We start from the raw sequence: 20,194 nt of genomic DNA on the forward strand, positions 1-20,194 counted from the left end.
AGGATTGCCGTAATTAAATGTTATAGAGATGTCGCCTACAAAGCTTCTAAATTTCCTGATTTTTGACGTCACCGATCAAAAGAAGCGAGGAGGCGAGAGGCGGGAAAATCAAACGCCAAAAATAAAAAGGCGCGCGCGCGCGCGGGAAAATTTTTTTTCGCGATGCGGTTTTTTTTGCGTGTCTATGACTGCAACTTGCATCGTTTTAGACAATAAAAATAAATACGACCTTTGGGGTGTCAGTGCCCCTTTAATGTAGTGATGCATATTGGGTTCTGTTAGGTGGAGCTTTATTATTGTGGATCCCAATCCTGAAAAAATGGCACCAGCGAAGGTTCCTACCTGCAATGCTTATTAGCAATGTCTGTGTCCCCCCTGGTTATGAGGCAAACCCGGACAAGTTTTGATTTGCCAACTGCTTATAAATATGAGTGGTGCCAGTTTATTTTCTTTGCTTTATGTTGTACAAGTAGGTTCTATATGTAGACACGTCGCTTTTCACTGGTGGCTTTGCCCTCTTTATTGTCCCACTCTTAAATCTTTGCCCCTCTGTGACAAACCTGTGTTTGGAGATGCAGAATGCACGGAGACCATTTCAAGACCATGCGACTTACAGACAAGTGGTTTAATTTTGGCACCAGTTTTATGGCGTACATTTGAATGGTGGTCAGAGGGAGGACAAATGGAAAGGTACTACCCGAAGAGCTTTCGACCTTCGGCAAGTATGCCCACAACTCTATCGAAATCTCAGCGCTATCCAGCACGGCGAGACTTCAGTCTGCTAGCAAACAACCGGCTAACACAACAGTGGCTCACTAAAAACCCACAAGTGCTGTCCATAGGGTGCTGATTCGATTTTAGAATTCTTTGGTTTTCTCCCCAAAACGTGTTTACTGTATTCATTCCTTCAGACCCATGATCTGACATGGGCGGTCCAATAGTGCCACAGTCGACGTTCCTTCTGAATAGTGCCTACATTTACAACAGTCTTGAGACACTTGTCTGCTCACCTCCATTCATACAACATTTTTCTGAAATGTTCTATTGTCAGCAGGATTTCAGAAGGGACCTATCTAATCACTCTTGGCGTGTGCACTGGCAATATGAATGGATTATGTAAAGGTGCGATCATTGCTGCTAGCATGTCTATATGCTATATTTCCAAGAGTCTAAATTGCTACACAATTGCTTTGAGCATTCATTTTGATGCAGATAATTTATTTACTGCACATGTGGCACAATGGTGAGGTTTGTGTTTGCTTTTGGCTCCTTTTGGAATCGGCCTGTAACGGAAACCTGGAAACCTTCACTGCCAGGAGCTGCTGGCCTAGTTGTACCAGATGGCTTAATGTACAAGATTGTCGCAAGGAATGTGTTTGGGCCTTTTGATAGTGTCTATTTTGCTGTCATTGGAAGATTTTCTGGCACATTTGATGTGAGCTTACTAAAAGTAGCTATAGAATGTGCAAGGTAGTTGTAATGCTCTTGTAGATTGTAGGCTACATTACTTTACAGTTATCAAAGTTTGGCGAAAACTACCACCGGATATACCCTATCAGACTAGCCATTCTAGTATGACATTATCTTTTTACAAAAATTGCTTTAAGCTGAAGCTCTGTTGAGTGCATCTAGCATTTTATCATTGCTTCGACTTCAATAAATGTAGCATAATTTGATACTTGAATTCTGCCCATACAAAAAGTGACACGAACGAGTCCGTGCTGAAAATGGTAGAATCAACATCACATCAGCAATGAATGTTTGTGCATGTCGTGACAATGTGTTTTTAGAAATACAGTGGAGATAAATAACACATTTTACTTATAAAGAAAACCCTCCATGCAAAATCATTGGTATTTCAAGGATACATGAACCAAGAGAAGAAACGTGAATTATTGAAGCAAACTGGATACAAAATCAGTAATAATATTCTCACGAATAACTAAAAAGCTAGGACCACTGATAAAAGTAACTCATGGAAAAAATCAATAAAGTGCCTACCATACACTTGAAGCTGCTGTATTCAGTACAAACCTATCAAAAATGTGTTCAAAGCATTGTGTAATAAAAATGGCGAGTGAGGCTCTTACACACGTGAACAGATGGAAAGATCAGCCCTTGTTTATGCGTAACAGCAGTTTCCAAACTTCTGAAGCTGAACATGGTGTTGAAATGAGGCTTATACAGCTTTAGCAGCAACATAACACTTGTTATTGCACACAATGATTCCTAGTTACTGCATTTCAGAGAAAACAAAAGATTGTAAAGTTTTAAATGTGATTCACTCTATGAAAGAGTTTTGTAGAAGCTATTCTCCCATGATTAGGCTAATCTAGTTTGATACTTTTCTAGTCAACACTTTGCTCAAACTGTAACAAGAAATATTTTGAGGTTATAGCTTCTTTTAAAGGTAAGCTAGCTGTTCCCTATGAAATTTAAACATACTGTGGTATTGTTTTCTAAAAGGTCAGTTCCACCTCTTATTTGCTATATATTGCTATACTAATATATTTCCTTCCAGCATTCTGGAAGGAGTCACATATATTTAGTAACAATTCAGAGTTAGAAATGTAGAATACAACGATGTAATGTGTGCCTTCTATACAAATTAACAAAATGTACTGATGGTTCAAGAATGATTTATGAATATTAGCACATTATCAATCAACACAGCGTAGGTTCTACAGCTTGCTCCACCCCAAAAGCTAATGACCACTGATGCAATGTTTGCATTTATGGACGAACCAAGCCATTGGTCCACTTTTTCACAATAAAGTTAACCCGTCCCTCGAAAGTTTACTGGGGCTCTTTTACAACTCTCTTCTCCTATTTCATCTGATGACTTCAAATACTGCACCACGTTTTTAAATACTATTGATTAAATTATCTGAGCATGATAACAGTAAAGTGACTTGGTTTATTAACCACAGGGCTGTGAGCAACCATGCTGCATTATTACAAGGTGCAACACACTACAAGTGGAACTCTCCTCCAGTGGGACAGAGTACACAACGGGAAGAAACAACAATGCGTGGTGCTATGACGAACCGTAGTACAACGGGATGAAAACAATGTGAAGCGCTCTCTCTCGGTATGATTCACACGCTGGCAAACACACGCTTAGAACAGTTGCAAGCTGAACAGCAGGAAGGTATTGGCAGCAGTCGGCATGGGCACGCCTGAAAAACTTGCTTTGAAGCAATTAGGCTGCAAAGCATTTTCTAAGCTGCAAGGCTCAATTCCACAGACTTCTCTCTTGGTGGAGCAAATCTGCTCGTCGGAGAATCGACAAGTAACCACACGATTGGTGGGCCTGGTTTCAAACAGCCAGGAGGAACCATCTGTGAGGATCAGCTCAGAATATTTCGGACACGATTCCGATTCCCAAGAGACATACTCCGCCCCACCGACGGGCCTAGGGATTTAGAAGCCGAGCGTGGCTGCGAGAGGCACCGCGTCTTGGAGTCTCCAGAGGCCCCCCCAGGTGCATGAGCATTGGCGTAGAGCGTTGGGCGCCGGTTCAGGAAGGCGGGGGCGTGAGCAGCAGGCAGCAGTCGGTGCCCGGGTACGGGGGCAGGTTGAGCTCGTACTTGGCAGCCAGGGCAGGGGGCACGAAGCGGCCGCCGAGCCAGTGGAAGCGGCCCTTGAAGTTGCGGCTGCAGCGCTTAGGTGCTGTCAGGGACACGAGGCACTCGGGCTGCAGGGAATCCGCGTCTCCGCCCGTCTCCACGTCCCAGCCTGAAGCAGACGCACTCGGGAGTGTTGTGAACTGTAGTCAAGCCTTGAAGTTTGGTTGGTTATCTGATGGGCGCTGCCCGACTTCCGTTTACATAGTGGTTTATGTCGGATTTTAGAAAAGGACTCACAATTTTTATGCAATATAAAAGCAAATACACAATACTTTGAGGATTTAGTCAGTTTGTTACCCTCCTCCCCTGCCAGATGGAGTCAGCTCATTCTTAATTTCCGTGCACATGCATTATAGCTCGACCTTAGTCGAACGTTGCATTAAAAGTTTGAAAAAGCCAACCCTGGTTGAACCTGGACCTCGGCAGGTTTGCAATATACCTAGTGACATTTATGCTACGGCAGAAAACTAGGCCGAACCCTTGGTGTTCAGAGTTTTGTCTCACCACTGTCAAGGCTCGCAATGCAGTAAAGAGCTTGAGAGATTAACCCTCGACTGTTCGATTGTCCTTCCTGGCTTTTAACCATGCAAGAATGGGGGGGGGGGGGGGGGGTGAAACACCATCTAATGTAGAAACGTGCGGTGGAACTACGTCAGACTAGCTCCACCGCAAGCTGGTGTCAACTCTATTGACTTAAAACGAAAGAAACACACAAGAGGATGAAACAGACTGTGTCGTCTGTTTCGTCCTCTTGTGTGTTTCTTTCGTTTTAAGTCAATGTAGATTACCAACACGCTCAAGTCTATAATTATCAACTCTATACTTTGTGGATTCGTGGACTTGGAAGTATTGCTGTATCGTGTACTATCACAAACAATACGAGCTGAAACAGTGCTCTGGCTGGCGCATGGTACTACCTGCGCCGCCTGTCGCCTGGCTCTGCACACACGGCACACACGGAGGCCGAGATAAATTAACACTTGCGCTCGCTGCGCCACTGCGCTCTTCCTGCCATCTGCTATACTCCTTGTGTTGTACCGCAGGAAAGGCTACAAGCGCGAGCTCCTTGCTCTAGGGCACACCTCGGCGGCACAAGCTCTCGTGCACCAAGGGCAGCCGCCAATGCTATGAGCTCGCGCTTCTAGCCTTCGCTGCGGTACAGCATAAGGTGAAACGGAGTATAGCGAGATGGCGTGTGCGACAGTGGGCATGTGTGCGGTAGGGCGGCAGGGGGGGAAGGTACAGAAGATTACAGTCGTCGTCCCAATTTTGCAATTGTTTTACTTCATTCTATCACGTAGAATCACGTTGAAAAAACGCTTACTGGGGAAGAAAAATGTTGAGGTATCTTAAATGGCAGCCGCAATTATTGTTTATGAAAGTCACATCAAATGATGTTCCAGGTTGTTTTTCTTTGATTAAGGGAATGCACAAAGTAGGACATTGTAAAGTATAGGCCAAAATCTGTATACCGGATTTTGGCCGACTCCAAGATATTTACTTTTTTTCTTTCTTCTTTTTCATTGAGCACAATCGTTTAAAAAAATGGTAACCATACATGTCACTGCGAAGGTTTTTGTAACTTTGATTTGTATAAAAAGGTCCAAAAATACTATTTCTTTATTTCTGGGCCCACAAGTTAGTTTCAAACAAAACAAGTTGCTGACAAGGCACCAGTGTTTTATTTACAAATTTCTAGTCTTAATAAAGTGTGACAGTCATATATTTGCCAGGAGAAGGAGCATGAAACTTCATCAAAAGAATATTCGCAGAGGACAATGTCAGACACAAAAGATTAATAGTCGGCATGGAAGTTCAACTGGATCATGGATGCACCACACAAAAGTATGCGCTGGTTGACGGCATCAAACAGTGTGTCGCAACCGTAGCAGCAAGCTTTGTTGCATTCGGCAGAAGTTCCGTTCAGGGGGTCCTGAGGTGCAGTAAAACTTACGAGAGAAGTTCATACCGCGTCATTCTCCTCTAACCCGCAACCACGGCTCTCAATCATCCTTTCTGGTAAGCAATCATAGAGCGCGGCCACAAAGTCTGGCTCGGCCTGAAGCCTCTCCCATTCACGTTTCACCGCTTCTCACAATTTGTCAACAGTGGCGCGGTAGACGGGACGCAGTGACACGTCTACCTTGATGCGCCTCCAAACATATTCAATGATATTCAGATCGGCACCTGTTCGGGCCCAAGGGAGCTCCGTCAGGCAGCACTACTCGAGGAGATACGAGCGTGACAACGCATTTTCCACTTGGGCGCTTTCTTGAAATGCTGGAAACCTGAACACTGGGCTGCACAGCACACGCATTGTGATGGTGGTTCCGTAAGCCAACATTTTTCCTTAGCAGACGGCCGGAAGAGCGCAGCGGCGCAGTGAGCGCAAGTGAGAATTTATCTCGGCCTCATGGTGCGCCGTGTTTGTGGGGCGATGCGACAGGCGGCGCAGGTAGCATTGTGCACGGGCCAGAGCGCTGTTTCAGCTCATATTGTCCGCAATAGTACATATTTAGCAAACAGCTTTGAAGAATGGGCTTGCAATTATTGCTTTTAAAGAGGTTTCCGGTAGGCTACCTACGTATGATTATGATGAATGTTCTATTTTCCAGGAATTTTTAAAAAATAATTGGGAAAAGTGAAATATTCCTAACAGTGCAGAGGCACTGTATAGACAGTGGAATCTCGTTAATTTGAACTTGAGGGGGACCAGAACTTTGTTTGAGTAATACGTAAAATTTTCATTACCGGGAGTTTCCTTCCTAGAAACACATAGGACGGAACCTGCATGTTAGTCTGAATTATCTGCGAGTTTGAATTAACGAGATTCCACTGTATAAGCCGGCACGGCCAAGTGCCAGCCAAGGTTAAATGCTGCACGGGGTGTCTCCTGGAACACGTCTTCAACCAGCGTGTTTAGCGTCCTATCCCGTCCATGCATCAAAAGTCGTAGAGTTAATACAATCTAGAGGGAAAGGTCCCGTGCATTCAAGCCGCTTCAGAACTGCGGAGCATGTATGTGGACATCGGCGGTTCCAGCTGGTGGTTCCAACGGGCCCTTGTCGCTGGCGACGCCTTAATACGCACAAAGAAGCAGCGAAACATCACCCGTAAGGTCTGTACCTTGTTTGTTTTTAACTTACTTTGCAGGAAAACACCTGAATCACGCATGTTACAAAAACTATATACAGTCGAATCTTATTAATTCAAACTCAAGGGGGACCAAAAATTTGTTTGAATAAAGCAAAGTTTGAATTAACAGGAGTTTCCTCCCATAGAGGCACATAAGATGGGACCTGCATGCTACGGTAGTTTGAATTATCCGCAAGTCTGAATTAACGAGATTCGACTGTACAGTTGATAATCGCTCAAGCAACTTCAACTCGTTGCAGCAAAACGAACATGCCTAACCTTTCGTGTACTTGCTTTCTCCGCTTTTCTGTCGTTCTTTCTCTCAAAACTGCCGATGTCAGCGCCCAGGATTCGCCGCGTTCTGTTCCCTTTTTTATCCTCTTGTCAAAAGTGGTCCCAAAATGGGAACAGACGACGTCGTAGAAGCCAGCGCATCGCGTCTGATGTCGCGACCCTGACAGTTTGTGCTAGAAGAATGTTTGCATGCGTATAAATGCCAGAGATGGCGCTTATCTAAGTGCACTGAAGAAGGGCTTTCATTTCTAATACTTGGGCACAGTTTCAGAAATGTAGGATGGTCGGAAACCTGCAGGAAATGTAATGCTACCGCATAAAGATACACTTTTTTTTTTTCAGTATTCCACATTTATTCCACACACTATCATTCCAGATACTATGTGGACAAGTGGCACGATACAAACTGAAGGTTGTTCAAAACAGAAATTTGTATATTTCTGGTGCCCGGTGGCCTATAATGTGGAGGACCCTTCACAACAAGAATTTGCCATACTTTCTGGACTATACATGTTTAAAAGTTAATGTTCTACGCTGTGCAGACCTATCTAAAGGTGCGAACCATGGAATAATTTTTTTTCAAGATCACTAGTTATCAGTAAGGCTGTCGTCACCCATTGTCTTGCTTTTGCCCTCCATGCCACCACTGGTGAACTGCAAGGTAGCCGCACCGAAGTGGGCAATGTGGATCGAGCCTGACCTTGATGGCACAAACATCCGAAAATTCACTGCTTGCAGTTGAAAAATTGCTACTACAGGTAACTAAGTGACTGTGCGTGTCTTTCAAGATCTATGGTTACCATCAAGCTTGCAAAGGGGTACCAGACATTTTGCTGAACGCCGTTTTATTGAATAAGTGGACGTTTCATCAAATGTTGTTTCATTTAATCGCTTATGCCGTTTCATCAAATAATGCTTTACTGAATTTCGGAGCATTACAGTACTTTTGGAGCTTTTATTATTGCTTTTGAAATAGTTTTGAAGCTGCTCTTGAATCACGAGAGACAGAATTACTACCCCGTTCAATTTTTTTCACCTGAATGTTGGTTACTAAATCACAGAAAGAAGCTACCATACCGAAACTTGAGCGGATGCTTATCCTTTTCTGGCAAGGTAAGCGGTTTTTCTCCATCACACACTTTTTTCCCACTTGATCCTCCTATTGTTTCACGCATGAAAGGCACTTTTTGGAAAGGGAAATGGCTATTCTCTGCTGCACCTTTTTGATTTTGTGTTTGTCTGTTTACTTGTATTTTCATTCTATTCTAGGAGAATAGCTTCCTTTTTAAGAACATATATACTGTACGTCGAAAATCCTTCAGGTTCATGGTTCTGTTGGTTACAATAAATTAACAAAGATGGGAGGCACATCTTTTTTTCTGTTTTATGTATGCAACATGAAGAGGGTACTATGCGACATGAGCACGTGCATTCGTTACTGCACCCAGTGATCACAGCTTTAAAAAGATGTCTTCAGTGTTCCCGTTTCTTACTGGCCACATTAAGAACAGAAGTCATAATCTACTAAAAAAAAAAAAAAAAAATAGAAAAAAAAAAAGAAGTTTTTTATTACTATTAGCGGCGAGTTGTTTCGGTGGCGCCCTCGTTCGGTTACCTTTCGTGACGTCATTACCTTGTGAACAACAAGTTCGATGGTGTCTGTCATGGGCAAGGTGGAAGCCTGAAATCATAGCGCTCTCAAAGCAACACTGCCAACACCGTCAAAATTGAAGTTCTTACATTCCTCTTATTTCCGTCGATAAGACATCCTTTGCTGACGACAAAGTCAGCATTTGGCCAATAGACCGATCACACCAAGCGTTCCACGCATGCGTAATGCTAGACGCCGCCGCCATAACTGTAGTTCGTAGGAGGCAGACGCCAGTTCACGAGATAGCTCATGCCGCCTCGTGCTCTGCTCGCGCAGACCTCCAGCAGAGTTGTCGAGCGTGCAGAAAGACTACAACTCCCACGATGCATGTCCGCAGTGGTGGCGTACTCAAACTATACTCTGTTTCACCTTCAGTCCGAGCGCAGCGGACGCTAGGAGCCGTCCCAGCCAATCCAGCGTTGAGAGAGTTTCGTGTGACCTTGAGTTCCCTGTATCGCCCTGCCCAACCGGCAGGTCACGCGTTTCTCTTTCGGCGCTGGATCGGCTGGGATGGCTCGTGGCGTCCACTGCGCTCGGACTGAAGGTGGAACAAAGTATAGTTGGTGAGATCGGTCTATTGTGGTGGACCGACCACAGCGACGCTTTCGTTCGCTCACGTCGCCAATAGTTGCTCACTCAACTGGAAAAAGAAAGTTTATAAATAAAATGAATATTATAACACTGCTATCTTCCCGGTGTTAAAAGAAAACTTTTGTAAATTTAGGATTCCTACCGCTGAAGTACGCGGTGTTCAGTGAAATGGGGTTCGATGAAATGGTGTTCTATGAAATGGTGTTCTGTGAGACAGCGTTCGATGAAATAGCATTCTATGAAATGGTGTTCTATGAGACAACGTTGGATGAAATGGCATTCTATGAAATGCCGTTTGATGAAACGGCTTTGCTAAAATGGTGTTCAATGAAACGGTGTTCTATGTCTGGACCCACTTGCAAAGTGCCATTGGATGTTATCACAAGAGGCAAATAATTATGAAAATGCATGTCTGCACATCAAGTAAATGTGATGGAAGAAGTCTCATCTCCGCTCTAGGGACGACCACCTGTTCTCGGAAATCAGTGCAGTACCATGAAACCGAGGGAGACAGTTCGCCGAGAGAAGGAAGGCCCCACCTGAGGGGATGTCGATGCTGACGACGGGGATCTTGACCTTCTTGAGTTTGTCCATGACGTCGCTGAACTCTGGCCTGACGGGGGGCTTGAAGCTGAAGCCAAACAGGGCGTCCACAACCAGGTTGTACGAGTCGCTGACGAGCTGCGAGTCCGGCAGGAAGGACAGGAAGGGCACCTCCATCTCCTGGCACTGCTTGGTTAGGTTCTGGAACAGGGGCTTGTTCGACTGCTTCGGGTAGAACACCGACGGTTCGTAGCCCTGGGAAGGGGGGACGCACTCCCTTGCAGCGGCACGCTTTCTGGTGTGCCACATTTGAGCATGCGAGCTCGAGAATCGAGTCTGGGTTGTGTGCACCGTGCACTGCGCATAAAGTGGTCTTGTTCCAACGACTGACCTGCTTACACGTCTTTCTTCACTGGACAGGTTCACTTGGTCCCGCATCGCCAACGTTCCTTCGGCTCACTTGAGGCCCCATATAAGCCCTCTTCCAATTTAGTAGGCCTATGTGGCCTCTGTCAGTTCTCCCTAGTTTACTGGTTATCCTTACAGTTTTGCGATTAGCATGGGATTCAAACGCAAATGAGCAACCACGCTACTCAAGTTCCTCGCCCCAGAGTTTGTATGTCTTACGAACGACGAAGTTCAGGACCTCTTAAAACGACCATGCTGAAATCAAATTACGACATTCTTTTGATCTGCTGCCCAAACGTCCCGTATGCAGAACGCATTAGTGATACGCAGCGAGCGACTAAATTCTTGCGAGGACCTCATTTTTTTGAATGTCGCAATGTATAAAAGATACCGCAAAAAATTTATTACGCAAATACGTCGACCCATATGTTACTGAATACATTGCACGGATCATGAAATTTCGTGCATGCAAGACGTTCCAAAAACCCACACTTCGCGAAATTCGCGAAATATTAAGCGCCCAAAAATAAAGTCGCGCATTGTCGTGCGACGTCACGGTATCAACGCATGGTGTCGGGTGATGTCGCATCACGTGGCAGTGTGTCCACGTCGTGCAACATCACAACTTCGTAAATTTAGCTGAGGGAGCCACGGTATGGCAATGATAACAGGACAGAAATCCCAACTTTGCTTCCGTTAAAGTGCACAATCCGCATTGATAAGCTAGAATCTTGCTTTCATCACAAAAATGCTTGCTCCTACTGCGGATGGCATCTTGAATCCGTGGAACTACAATGGCACGAAGTGTTTGCCACGACGAAGAATGGGCGGTTTGACGGACACTCACAAAAAGCTTGAGGTGGCGAGCGCAGACGAGCCCGTCGCCGCCGTTGTTGCCCGGTCCGCAGCAGACGAGAACAGTGCCGCCCTTGGGCATGGGGCCCCTCGGGTACGACTTGGCCACGGCAGTGGCCACGCTCAGACCTGCCAGCTCCATGAGCTGGTCTACGCTGTACGCATACTCGGAGAACAGCTCCTGGTCAATCTTGATGGCCTCTTCCTGGCTGCACAGTGGAACGGGGGGTTAAGTGGCATTTGCACCGGTGCCAGCATTAACAGTAGACTCATCTGGTTAACCAAGAACACAGTGACAATTTTCATTGATAATGTTTTCAAACTGTTACGGTTTCATCTTTAGATTGTCAGGCGCTGCGAATGTGCGATTCGTTGATGAGCAAACCTGCTGCCACGGCTTTCTGTTCTAGCCGCAAGGTGCAATCGGTTTCACTCAGGTCGCTGATAGAGGATGCTGCGGATGGACGTCCGCACTCCTCTCTGTTGTGATGACATCTGATTAACGGTTTTGGTTTCTTTGAGAAAAGGAATTTATGTATAATAGTAAAAAAGGCCTTGAAGTACCGTTAGTCGCGTGCAATAACTTTGGTGTCTTTTTTTGTGTTTGTCTTCATTGTAAACAGACTTGGACAGCATTGGCAGACAGTGTACAACTATGAAAAATCAAAGCAACTCGTATTTCGAGATGCAAGTAGATTTAGAAAGCTGGTCTGGTGAAATGTTAATGCTAAACACAGAGCAGACTTATACCAACTGGAACCAGACAGGGCCGGCCCTATGGGTGGGTGGGCGGTCGCTGAGGGCGCTATCAAAAGGGGGCACTGTCCCGCCCCCTTCTTAATATTTTTAGTTTTTTTTATTTATTTGAACGCAGCACTCGACACAACGCTATATGCTCGATCGCCGTTCGCTTTTGGAATGCGGCTCTCGTCTGACAAAACACTCGTGTTGGGTCACTAGTACTCATGTTTTCTAAAAATGGAGGGAGGAAGGGGGGGGGGGGGCGGGGGGGGAGGGTGTGCCATGACAGGAGATCACCTAGGGCCTTGATAATGTAGGGCCGGCCTCGGGGCCAGAGTATAAAGAAAACCGAAAAAGCAGACAGTTATGTTCATTCAAAGACTGCTACTTTTTATACTGACATGTGATGCACAGATCTAGGCATCTTGATATTAATCTAGCACAGCAAAACAACTCCCTCGGGGTCACATTATTTCTAATGTAGCTCTATTAATCCTGCTTAAAACATTTCTACTCAAAACCACTTTAAAGGCATGTACTATGATAGTATATGTTTTTCTGCCTCAAACAATGGAAAACAGACTATATGGGATGCCGACGTGTACCCACTGCAAAGTTACTTCTCTGTTCAACAGATGCCATACCAAAGTTTTGATACAAAGTGCTTCATTAAAACCACCTCTCTCTCCTTGATAGTTACGTCTTGTAGATTTACAAACATCTTTCTTTAAAGAAAATGAAATTTAGAAATAATGCACTCTACTCCGAGTTGGTAGAAGCTAGTGGAAGGAGCAAACTAGAACAGTCATTAGGATATACATTAAGAATACATCAAAGAAAGTATTTATACTCGGTGTGTTCTTTTATTAATGCAGTAACACGCAGCGCGTTTTAAAAAGTAAAATCACTTGTAGTAGCAGACAGGCTAAATACCCACAAAATTTGAATTTCTTCAGTCTACTCTCATATGGGCGCCAGACAGAAGTAGACTAGACTCCGAAAAACGATATGTTCAAATTTTCACTGGACGGCAGCTTTCAAGCGTGGAAGATACGCAAGGCCGAAATCACCTTCCGCAGCATCCCGCGCGTATGGCTTCCCGGCATCGAGCGCGTGCCCGCAGTGAAGCCCACCTCCACGCGGCCGTACCTCACGTAGTTGAGCTTCTCCAAGTACTGTCCGATGCTGACGTCGGCGGCGTGCGCCTCGCTCCGGTCGACGCTGACGCTTTTGGGACGCCGTCGAAAAGAGAACCGCATGGGCTTCTTCTCGCTCTTCTCCATGCCAACTTCTCCCGCTTCGCACGAGTACGGCGTCAACAGCAGCGGCCATTCGCACCACACCCTCCCATCGCCGCAGCCGCGAGTCGCCCACCGCCGACGGCCCTTCGCCGATGAAGCAACCTCATCCTCCCCCGCACTTTTTTTTTTTATCTTTCTTTTTTTTTTAAATCTTCGGTGGGATTAAATTAGGCGACTACTCGGGCTCAAACGAAGCGAACTGGAGGAGTGGGGGAGGGAGCGGAGGGTCGGTGTTAGGAGTCGTCGGCAGCGTCGGGTGGGAGCACGGGCAGACGACGGGAGCGTGCAGCGCGCTACCGTCGCGGCCGTGGCGGTGCCGGTCCCAAGCATCGATCCACGACCGCGCGCGTGTGAGGCAGCCAAGGCAGCGCCGAGGGCCGAGCCGGGAGGCGAAAAAGCGAGGGAGCAAAGGGAACAAGAGGAGGGACGGGAAGGCCAAGGGCCTCGCTCGGATAGCATCAAGCGGCGACGTGGTGTCTGCTCCCTGGCGCCGTCAAATTGCGGGAGCGAGCGAGGGACTGTGGATCAATTTTTCTATTGTTTTCTCCGTGCTTCTCTCCCTGGGTCTCACCGCCTCTGTGACGAGGGTTTTTGGTCTTGTGAATCCCGTATCGACTCGGTCGACGGCTTCCGAGATTTAGTTCGAGCCCGTTGTTTTCGCCAGGCGCCCGCCTGCTTCATCCCACGCGCGAGGAGCGTGGGTGCAAGCACGCACCGCAACTACAAATGCGCACTTTATACAATTTTAGAACATCTAGCCAGCTTAAAAGAAATAACAGTCCTAAATTTCGCCTAATTATTTTGTTTTTGAAATCGATTGAATCGGTGTCTACTTAAACCTCGTCGCGGTCAGATAAAAGTCATTGAAGATAAATGGAGCTTTGTACGTTCGAGTCTGCTTTCCTAGCACCCTGCCGCCTTGATGAGATGAGCTACGTAAAGTACTCGTATATTTACCTCAGGTACTTCACTGTTCTGGTCATTTTTTGGGCAGGGTTCGAGGTGAACCTGCGTGCCAAGGCTTTTGCTGGCTGAACAGCTGTTCCGAGTACCAGTGCTCTGAGCACAAGTCTTGAGACACGCATCTAGGCTCGACACATTACCAACCAGATGTCGGTGACGTGTCCTGTCGGCGTACAATCAAAAAATAAAACTTTCCACTTCCTACTTGTCTACAATTTGCTCGCGTCGACGAATGAAGAGGTGGCCAAGGGGCCGAGGAGTAGCCCACGAGTAGCCGTTGCTGCCGCTTTGCACCGCTCACACCTTAGAAGCTGCATACTGCTCAGCGTTTAGCATGGCGCTAGTTGTGTTCCTTCATTTCTGGTTTTAGTAATGGGGCTTTTGTAAGTAAAATGCAAGCTTATATATTGATTTTAAATTTTATTTTAATTGTGGCGTATTTAAATAATAACATCAATAAATTACTTTCTTACTGCCTTGGCTCTTACCACTTTTGGGTAGCAACCGGCGGCCTCAACGCCTCAACGAGTCTCCAATGTCATCGAGAGCACTAAACGCAAGGGACGCAAGCAAGTTACTTTCGCTTGCTGGGTCATCGATATCTTAAATGAGGTAAGAATCAGCTTTTCCCCTTCCGAAATGTCTGTCTTTAGAATTAGGAACAAAGTTCTGTAGTTCCCATATCATTATCATCCGTTTTTATTTATGAATGTCAGTTTATGTAGCGTCCAAACGTCCGACGTGTGGAGGTCGGGAACGCGTGGTACCCGTGCTTCATTTTCGGCGTGTGCGTACCGTGCCTACGGTCACCTAGCCCATTTACACGCATTAAAAATAGAGCATGGACGTTTACTAAAAAATAAATATAATTACCGATATGATAGATGCATGTGGTCATGATCCCTGTTCCGTAGAAGGCTCTGGTGGAAACATCGGTACCCCCATCTAATCCGTCAAGAAAGTGGTGGTCATCACGAAAAAAGGGGAAAGAAGCCACAAGCTCGAGAAGGTGACTTATCCAGACTTGCCCGGCCTGCAACTATGCAATTGTTATTTCCAAACAAACAAGCCACAAGGAGTTTGCTGGGCCATTGAACGAGAAACATTGTGCGCACAGTCCCGAACGCACCCTGCCCTCATGTATGCGTTGTTTCACCGTCCACGGCATTCGTGAAGTGCGCGACAGCAACCCCGAGGCAAATAGCATCCGTTGCAAGCGTCAAACGGAAGACACAGAGCCGGCGAAAGCCGACGGGAACTTGCTTGCCCGTTTTGCAGATCGGACACTCCTTCCCGTGCCACTCCGAACCAGAAGAAACGCTGTCGATGGACCCTAACCAGTTGGAGCGACTGCGCGAGTCCCAGCAAAAGGGACTGCAGTCGTGCGACACGAAGCTGGAGCGCTGGGCGCAGTTCGAGCGCGACTACGAGTCCCTTTGCGGGCGGCTGGACACCCTGGCCGACCGCGTCACTCACGAGGTGATGGTGCCGCTCAACTCTCTCGCCTTCATGCCCGGTCGCCTCGTGCACACCAACGAGGTGCTCGTGCTGCTCGGCGACAACTGGTTCGCCCAGCGGTCGGCGCGCCAGGCGTTTGACATTGCCAAGCGCCGCGCCGACCAGTGCCGCCGCATGCAGCGCGACCTGGAGAAAGAGAAGGAGCAGCGTTCCAACTGGATCAAGTATACAGACGAGCTGCACAGGGAGAGCGCCTGTGCGGAGATCTGTGAGCCCTACGACCCGACTGAGGAGGAAGCCTGGCGCGAGAGGCACCGCAAGAGCGTGCGCAACTACCACCGTTCGAAGAAGGACGTGCGGGTTGGCGAGGGGGATAAGGACATCTGGGCGATGCTGGATCGCCTGGAGCAGCAGGAGGAGCGGGAGTCAGCCTCTACGAGCGAGGAGGCTGCCTCACGCAAGGTTCGCTGGCAGGACGAGAGCAGTGTGCACATCACTTTCTCACACTCGGACACCAGCCTTGCGGAAACCTGTGCCCCCGCGGAGTCGACGAGCACCGAGAGCATCGTCATGAGCCCCGGGGATATCTTCAGGATGTTCGGAGGCAGCGAGAGTGGCACCACCAAGTCGATTCTCAAGAGTCCGGCCGAGGGTGCGGGCAGGGCAGTCGAAAGGGCACCCCCAGAGGTGGTGGAGAAGCCACTCTGGAGTGCGAGGCTGGAGCGGAGCCGGGACGACGCCTTCACGGGGACGGTGGTGGAGCACGACGTGCAGCCGCCTTCTGACACGACGTTGGACATTGACGTGACCAATGTAGATATTCCTCAAGCGCTGAGTAGACCAAAATCTCTTTTCAAGTCGAAGAGGAAGGCCAAGTAATTTCTGGGGATCCACGAGGCTTGTTCTTGGTCAATGGCTGTGGTATGGGTTTGTGATGCCGTTGTCGGTGAGCATCGTCGAGGTGACTGAAGGACAGGTGCTTGGACGGCTGTCCATATCATGATAGTACTCAAACCATTGTGATCGCTTAAATATCGCTTCTCTCACTTTTGCTGGAGAATGTTTTCAGCTAAGCATTTTGGGACATTTGATATTTTATTTTCTCTACAAGCTGTTGAGCATTCTTGTGTGCTTTGACCACAAGCAGTTGAATTGCATAAATCATGTGATAAATTTCTGCCATTGTTTGTCTTTCTTTGAGCATCCTCTTTCACATTCAAGTCATTCAAGTCAGTCATGATCATCTATAGCAGATGTCTCAAACACACGGCCCGTGCTTTGCTAGGACGCGGCCCGCAGGCAACCGGCTTCGAGCCTTGGCTTGTTTCCATGTCTTGAGCGCTTGCCATGGCATTTGACATAATGATATGTTGCTGATTCATTTGCGCTCGAAATCTAGCTCTGCTCTAATTATGTATTCTTGTAGCAGGGATGGAACTGCTCTGTAAATTGCGCTACTGTGCGCCTAATTACTTTTCATGCGCCACACTGATACAAAAGTATAAATAAGAACAAACCTGCCCCAAGGTGCGCCCAGACTGAAACTGTAAACGAGCCTCATTGAAATTAGCCGTCTCGCAATTTCTTTTGGCAACATTGACACCGGAGCTTCTGGCCCAAATGGAACGCCAGTGGATCCGAATCCGAAAATCTGTATCTGAAGGTTGCTGCTGCCAACATTAGCTGCCGCCAACGTTAGCTACCGTTGTTGCAAGCTCGCCATGCTTTTCTGAAGTCCTGGAATCGCTTCATTTGAAGATCTGAGTAGTGGAGAAAACATGTGCTGCTGCCCCAAGCAGAAAACTTGCGAACAAAGGCGAACAAGCAGTGAGGCGTATGACGGAGCATGATACAAGCTGACAGATTGGGATTGCGCTTTGAAGCGATTTGGCTGTGATTTCCCGAAAGTGCCTTCGACAGCAAACTTGCTGCAAGCTGTGAAGAAGTCTCATAAACTTCACACAGAAAGGCTAGAGGTCAAAGAGCAAGGCGACGAAAGGCAGAAGAGGAAGAACAGTGATTAATTTTTTTGATTTACAAGGTACTGGAGGCCAGTAATCCAGCCCAAGCAGGAGGGAAGGGAGAACGAAGAGAACTCGTTTTCAGGAAGAAAAGCGACAACTTGAACAACACATCATCCGTTCGCGGTCTATGCTTGAGCATGCACACTCATTAGTTAAATTGAATCTGAAAAAAAAAAAAAAGGAGATAGAGACGATTGAGTCCGGACAAGTACTGTTGGCAGAGGCTAATGCGAAATTGGCTCATAATCTTGAAAACGTGAAGTGTATCTGTGAACAATTGATGAAGTCCCAATAGATTTATACTATGTGCAAGGACATTTATTATTCTTGTGATTAAAAAATTTAAAATGATTTTTGTACCTGCATTTTATTTGGTGGTACACCTTACTACTCAATGCTGGGCAATGAAAGCTATTTATACCTGTTTATATTTACCTGTTTGCAAGTCGGTTTTATTACGTGTCGCACTGTCATGTGCAGTTTTGCTTCACATGCTTTGTGTAATTTGTACATAATTTTGTGAAAAATATTTGCAACTAAAACATTTATTGAAACTATTGTTAAGTTCACCTGGGGTTATCATCATGCCATATTTTCTTTACTTTTGAAACTCAGGTTACAATTAGCCTCTATTTTAACAATCGTAAAACTCGTAGGCTGCTCCCAACTTGGTCCAAGGCCTCGTCCCAGCCTGCTCCAAAGTGCAGTTTTCTTCTCCTCCCAAGATTGTTCCAAAGCTGCTTTGCCCAGTTCCATCCCTGTCATAGGCATTACTATTCTGTTTTTATTTGCTTTGTGTTTTGTTTTAATTATTGCTTCCCAGCTTTTTGTCATGTTGTAACCACCTATACGATAATAGAGTTTATCTCAAGGAGTATGCGCAAGTGAGGTTATGCGTGTTGGAGAACAGATCAATTCTTCACTCCCCCTCCCCCCCACCTCCCCCGGCTTACGATGGCGCTCAACCTTTCTCCGGTGGGCTATCTGGCCACCGCACCCAAATGAGCTTGAGTCCGCTGTTCAATAGGTTCATATGAATGAAAGATGATTTCCGTAAAAGCCCTCACTTGGAGTTGGTAACAGGTAGGCTACGATAACAGGGTTTGTACTTCTAAGGAAGAAATGAGTCCTCCAGTGAAAACAAAAACTCATACTAATAGATCAATCTCACAAGGAGTTGCGCGACGCCACCGCTGCCGCGGTGCATTCTGGTACTTGTAGTTCTCAATTTTCCGGCCGCGTCGGCGCGCGTTGTACGCCCGGCGTTTGGAAATTTTCGGGTTAGCATGAGACTTTTAGCCAGGTGTTGACTCATGGTTTTCAATCGGTGGCTTCACATGTTGTATGTCACAGAGCTATAATAACAGCACCGGGCAAAAAGGCCTCGGATATTATGTCTTCCCACAAGAAAGAAGCATGGCAAAGAAAGGTCAACGGAGCCGGACAGAACGGCAGGAAAAATAGCGTTTTACGATTTGTTTCGCGATTTGCTTCATAATTTATATCCAATTATGTATGTCAGCTAAAATATGTAAGATTACAGGGCACGAGACATAGAGCGTGCCGAAGTGTTCTGTAAGCTGGAATCTCTCTGACCATTTGCTCCATAGCGGCCTATTCGTTAGGTCTATCTCAAATAGGACCTCTGCACTGCTTTGCGGAGGCAGTTATTAATACGCTTTTTACTCGGTGTATTTTGGTGGTTATAACTGTTATTGCAACGACATGTTTCAAGCACAACTGTGCTTGAAAATATCAGGACAATCACTAAAAAAGAGCAGCGATTCCCGATATGCACCACTGGATATAAAACAACTTTTTTTCAGAAGCAGCCTTCATTTTTTTTTTTTTTTTCATACCAACGCTAAAAGATTACATAATGCAATTTAGAAGTGCAACACGTACTTACCGCCAAAAATGTAACAAACGAACCTCATCCATTTTGTGGTTTTTTAGGCTGGTGTTACTGATCCATTCTGCACTAGCACCAGTCGTGACCGCAGAAAAAAGCTTCCCCCGTCGGGCGACTGTTAGCGTTCGGATATTGTGCAAACAAAATAAAACTGAATAGAAACTGCACGAAAAATCATCTCCACCCCAAACTTTCAGGTATCTGGCATGGTTGCTTCGTTTTGATAGATGCCGATTATTACGGCGCGTCAGGCATGGCCTTTCTGTAGATCAATTCTTTGTGTGCAGGCTTCTCCAGCTGTTCATCTGCACTCTGTCGCACAGGCTGTCAACCAGAATGAAAAAACTTTTAGAAAACTATCGCTGACCGAGAAAGTCTATTTAGCTCCTCTTACTTGATGGCTGATTAAACGGTATGCACAAGACTGAGCACCACCAAGCTCAGTTTTTCATGACATTTAGTGCTGTTCCGTGGTGCTACAATGAGCCGATGGTCCCTCGAATTTTCTTGTTCTTTTGCTATTGCACTAGATGTTCACTTGTTTGCAAGGTAATTGAGACGTCCGAGGAGTCGGAATGCTTGAGTAGTGGCGTCGTTTTTTTTTTTTTTTTTTTTTTTTTTTTTTTTTGCGGCCGCAGTGGGATTACCTTGTGAACGGTAGTGGGCTCACGCGTTCACGAAGACGAAGA

At 46.4% G+C, this 20,194-nt stretch overlaps 3 protein-coding genes across 4 annotated transcripts in view; 2 read left to right on the forward strand and 1 right to left on the reverse strand.

Annotated features, from left to right (window-relative positions):
• Window positions 1-1,798: 1,798 nt before the first annotated feature.
• On the reverse strand, window positions 1,799-14,430 carry LOC8039603 (NAD(P)H-hydrate epimerase). Of its 2 annotated transcripts, none has more exons than XM_029982616.4 (4): window positions 14,106-14,430; window positions 11,099-11,315; window positions 9,840-10,098; window positions 1,799-3,738 (listed from the first exon to the last, which is right to left on the reverse strand). In XM_029982616.4, the coding sequence occupies exons 1-4, from the start codon at window positions 14,231-14,233 to the stop codon at window positions 3,521-3,523; spliced, it is 822 nt and encodes a 273-aa protein (XP_029838476.2). In that variant the 5' UTR covers window positions 14,234-14,430; the 3' UTR covers window positions 1,799-3,520. The 2 variants fall into 2 exon arrangements, with proteins under 2 accessions (XP_029838476.2, XP_002413577.3); XM_002413532.5 differs by lacking the exon at window positions 14,106-14,430 and adding an exon at window positions 12,997-14,038.
• A 181-nt stretch (window positions 14,431-14,611) lies between these two features.
• LOC8039611 (FAST kinase domain-containing protein 4) overlaps window positions 14,612-20,194 on the forward strand; it is a 52,272-nt gene continuing 46,689 nt past the window's right edge. Inside the window, exon 1 of the mRNA XM_002413531.5 lies at window positions 14,612-14,723. The gene's annotated coding sequence lies outside the window, so the exon portion shown is untranslated. The remainder of the gene's footprint in view (window positions 14,724-20,194) is intronic.
• LOC8039604 (unconventional prefoldin RPB5 interactor) lies at window positions 15,438-16,448 on the forward strand. The gene has a single exon (XM_002413530.3). It carries the CDS (start codon window positions 15,438-15,440, stop codon window positions 16,446-16,448), a length of 1,011 nt encoding a protein of 336 aa, XP_002413575.3.

This window comes from Ixodes scapularis, unplaced genomic scaffold (assembly GCF_016920785.2).
Source record: "Ixodes scapularis isolate PalLabHiFi unplaced genomic scaffold, ASM1692078v2 PGA_scaffold0__279_contigs__length_252992795, whole genome shotgun sequence".
In the NCBI taxonomy this organism is placed as follows: Eukaryota; Metazoa; Arthropoda; class Arachnida; order Ixodida; family Ixodidae; genus Ixodes; species Ixodes scapularis.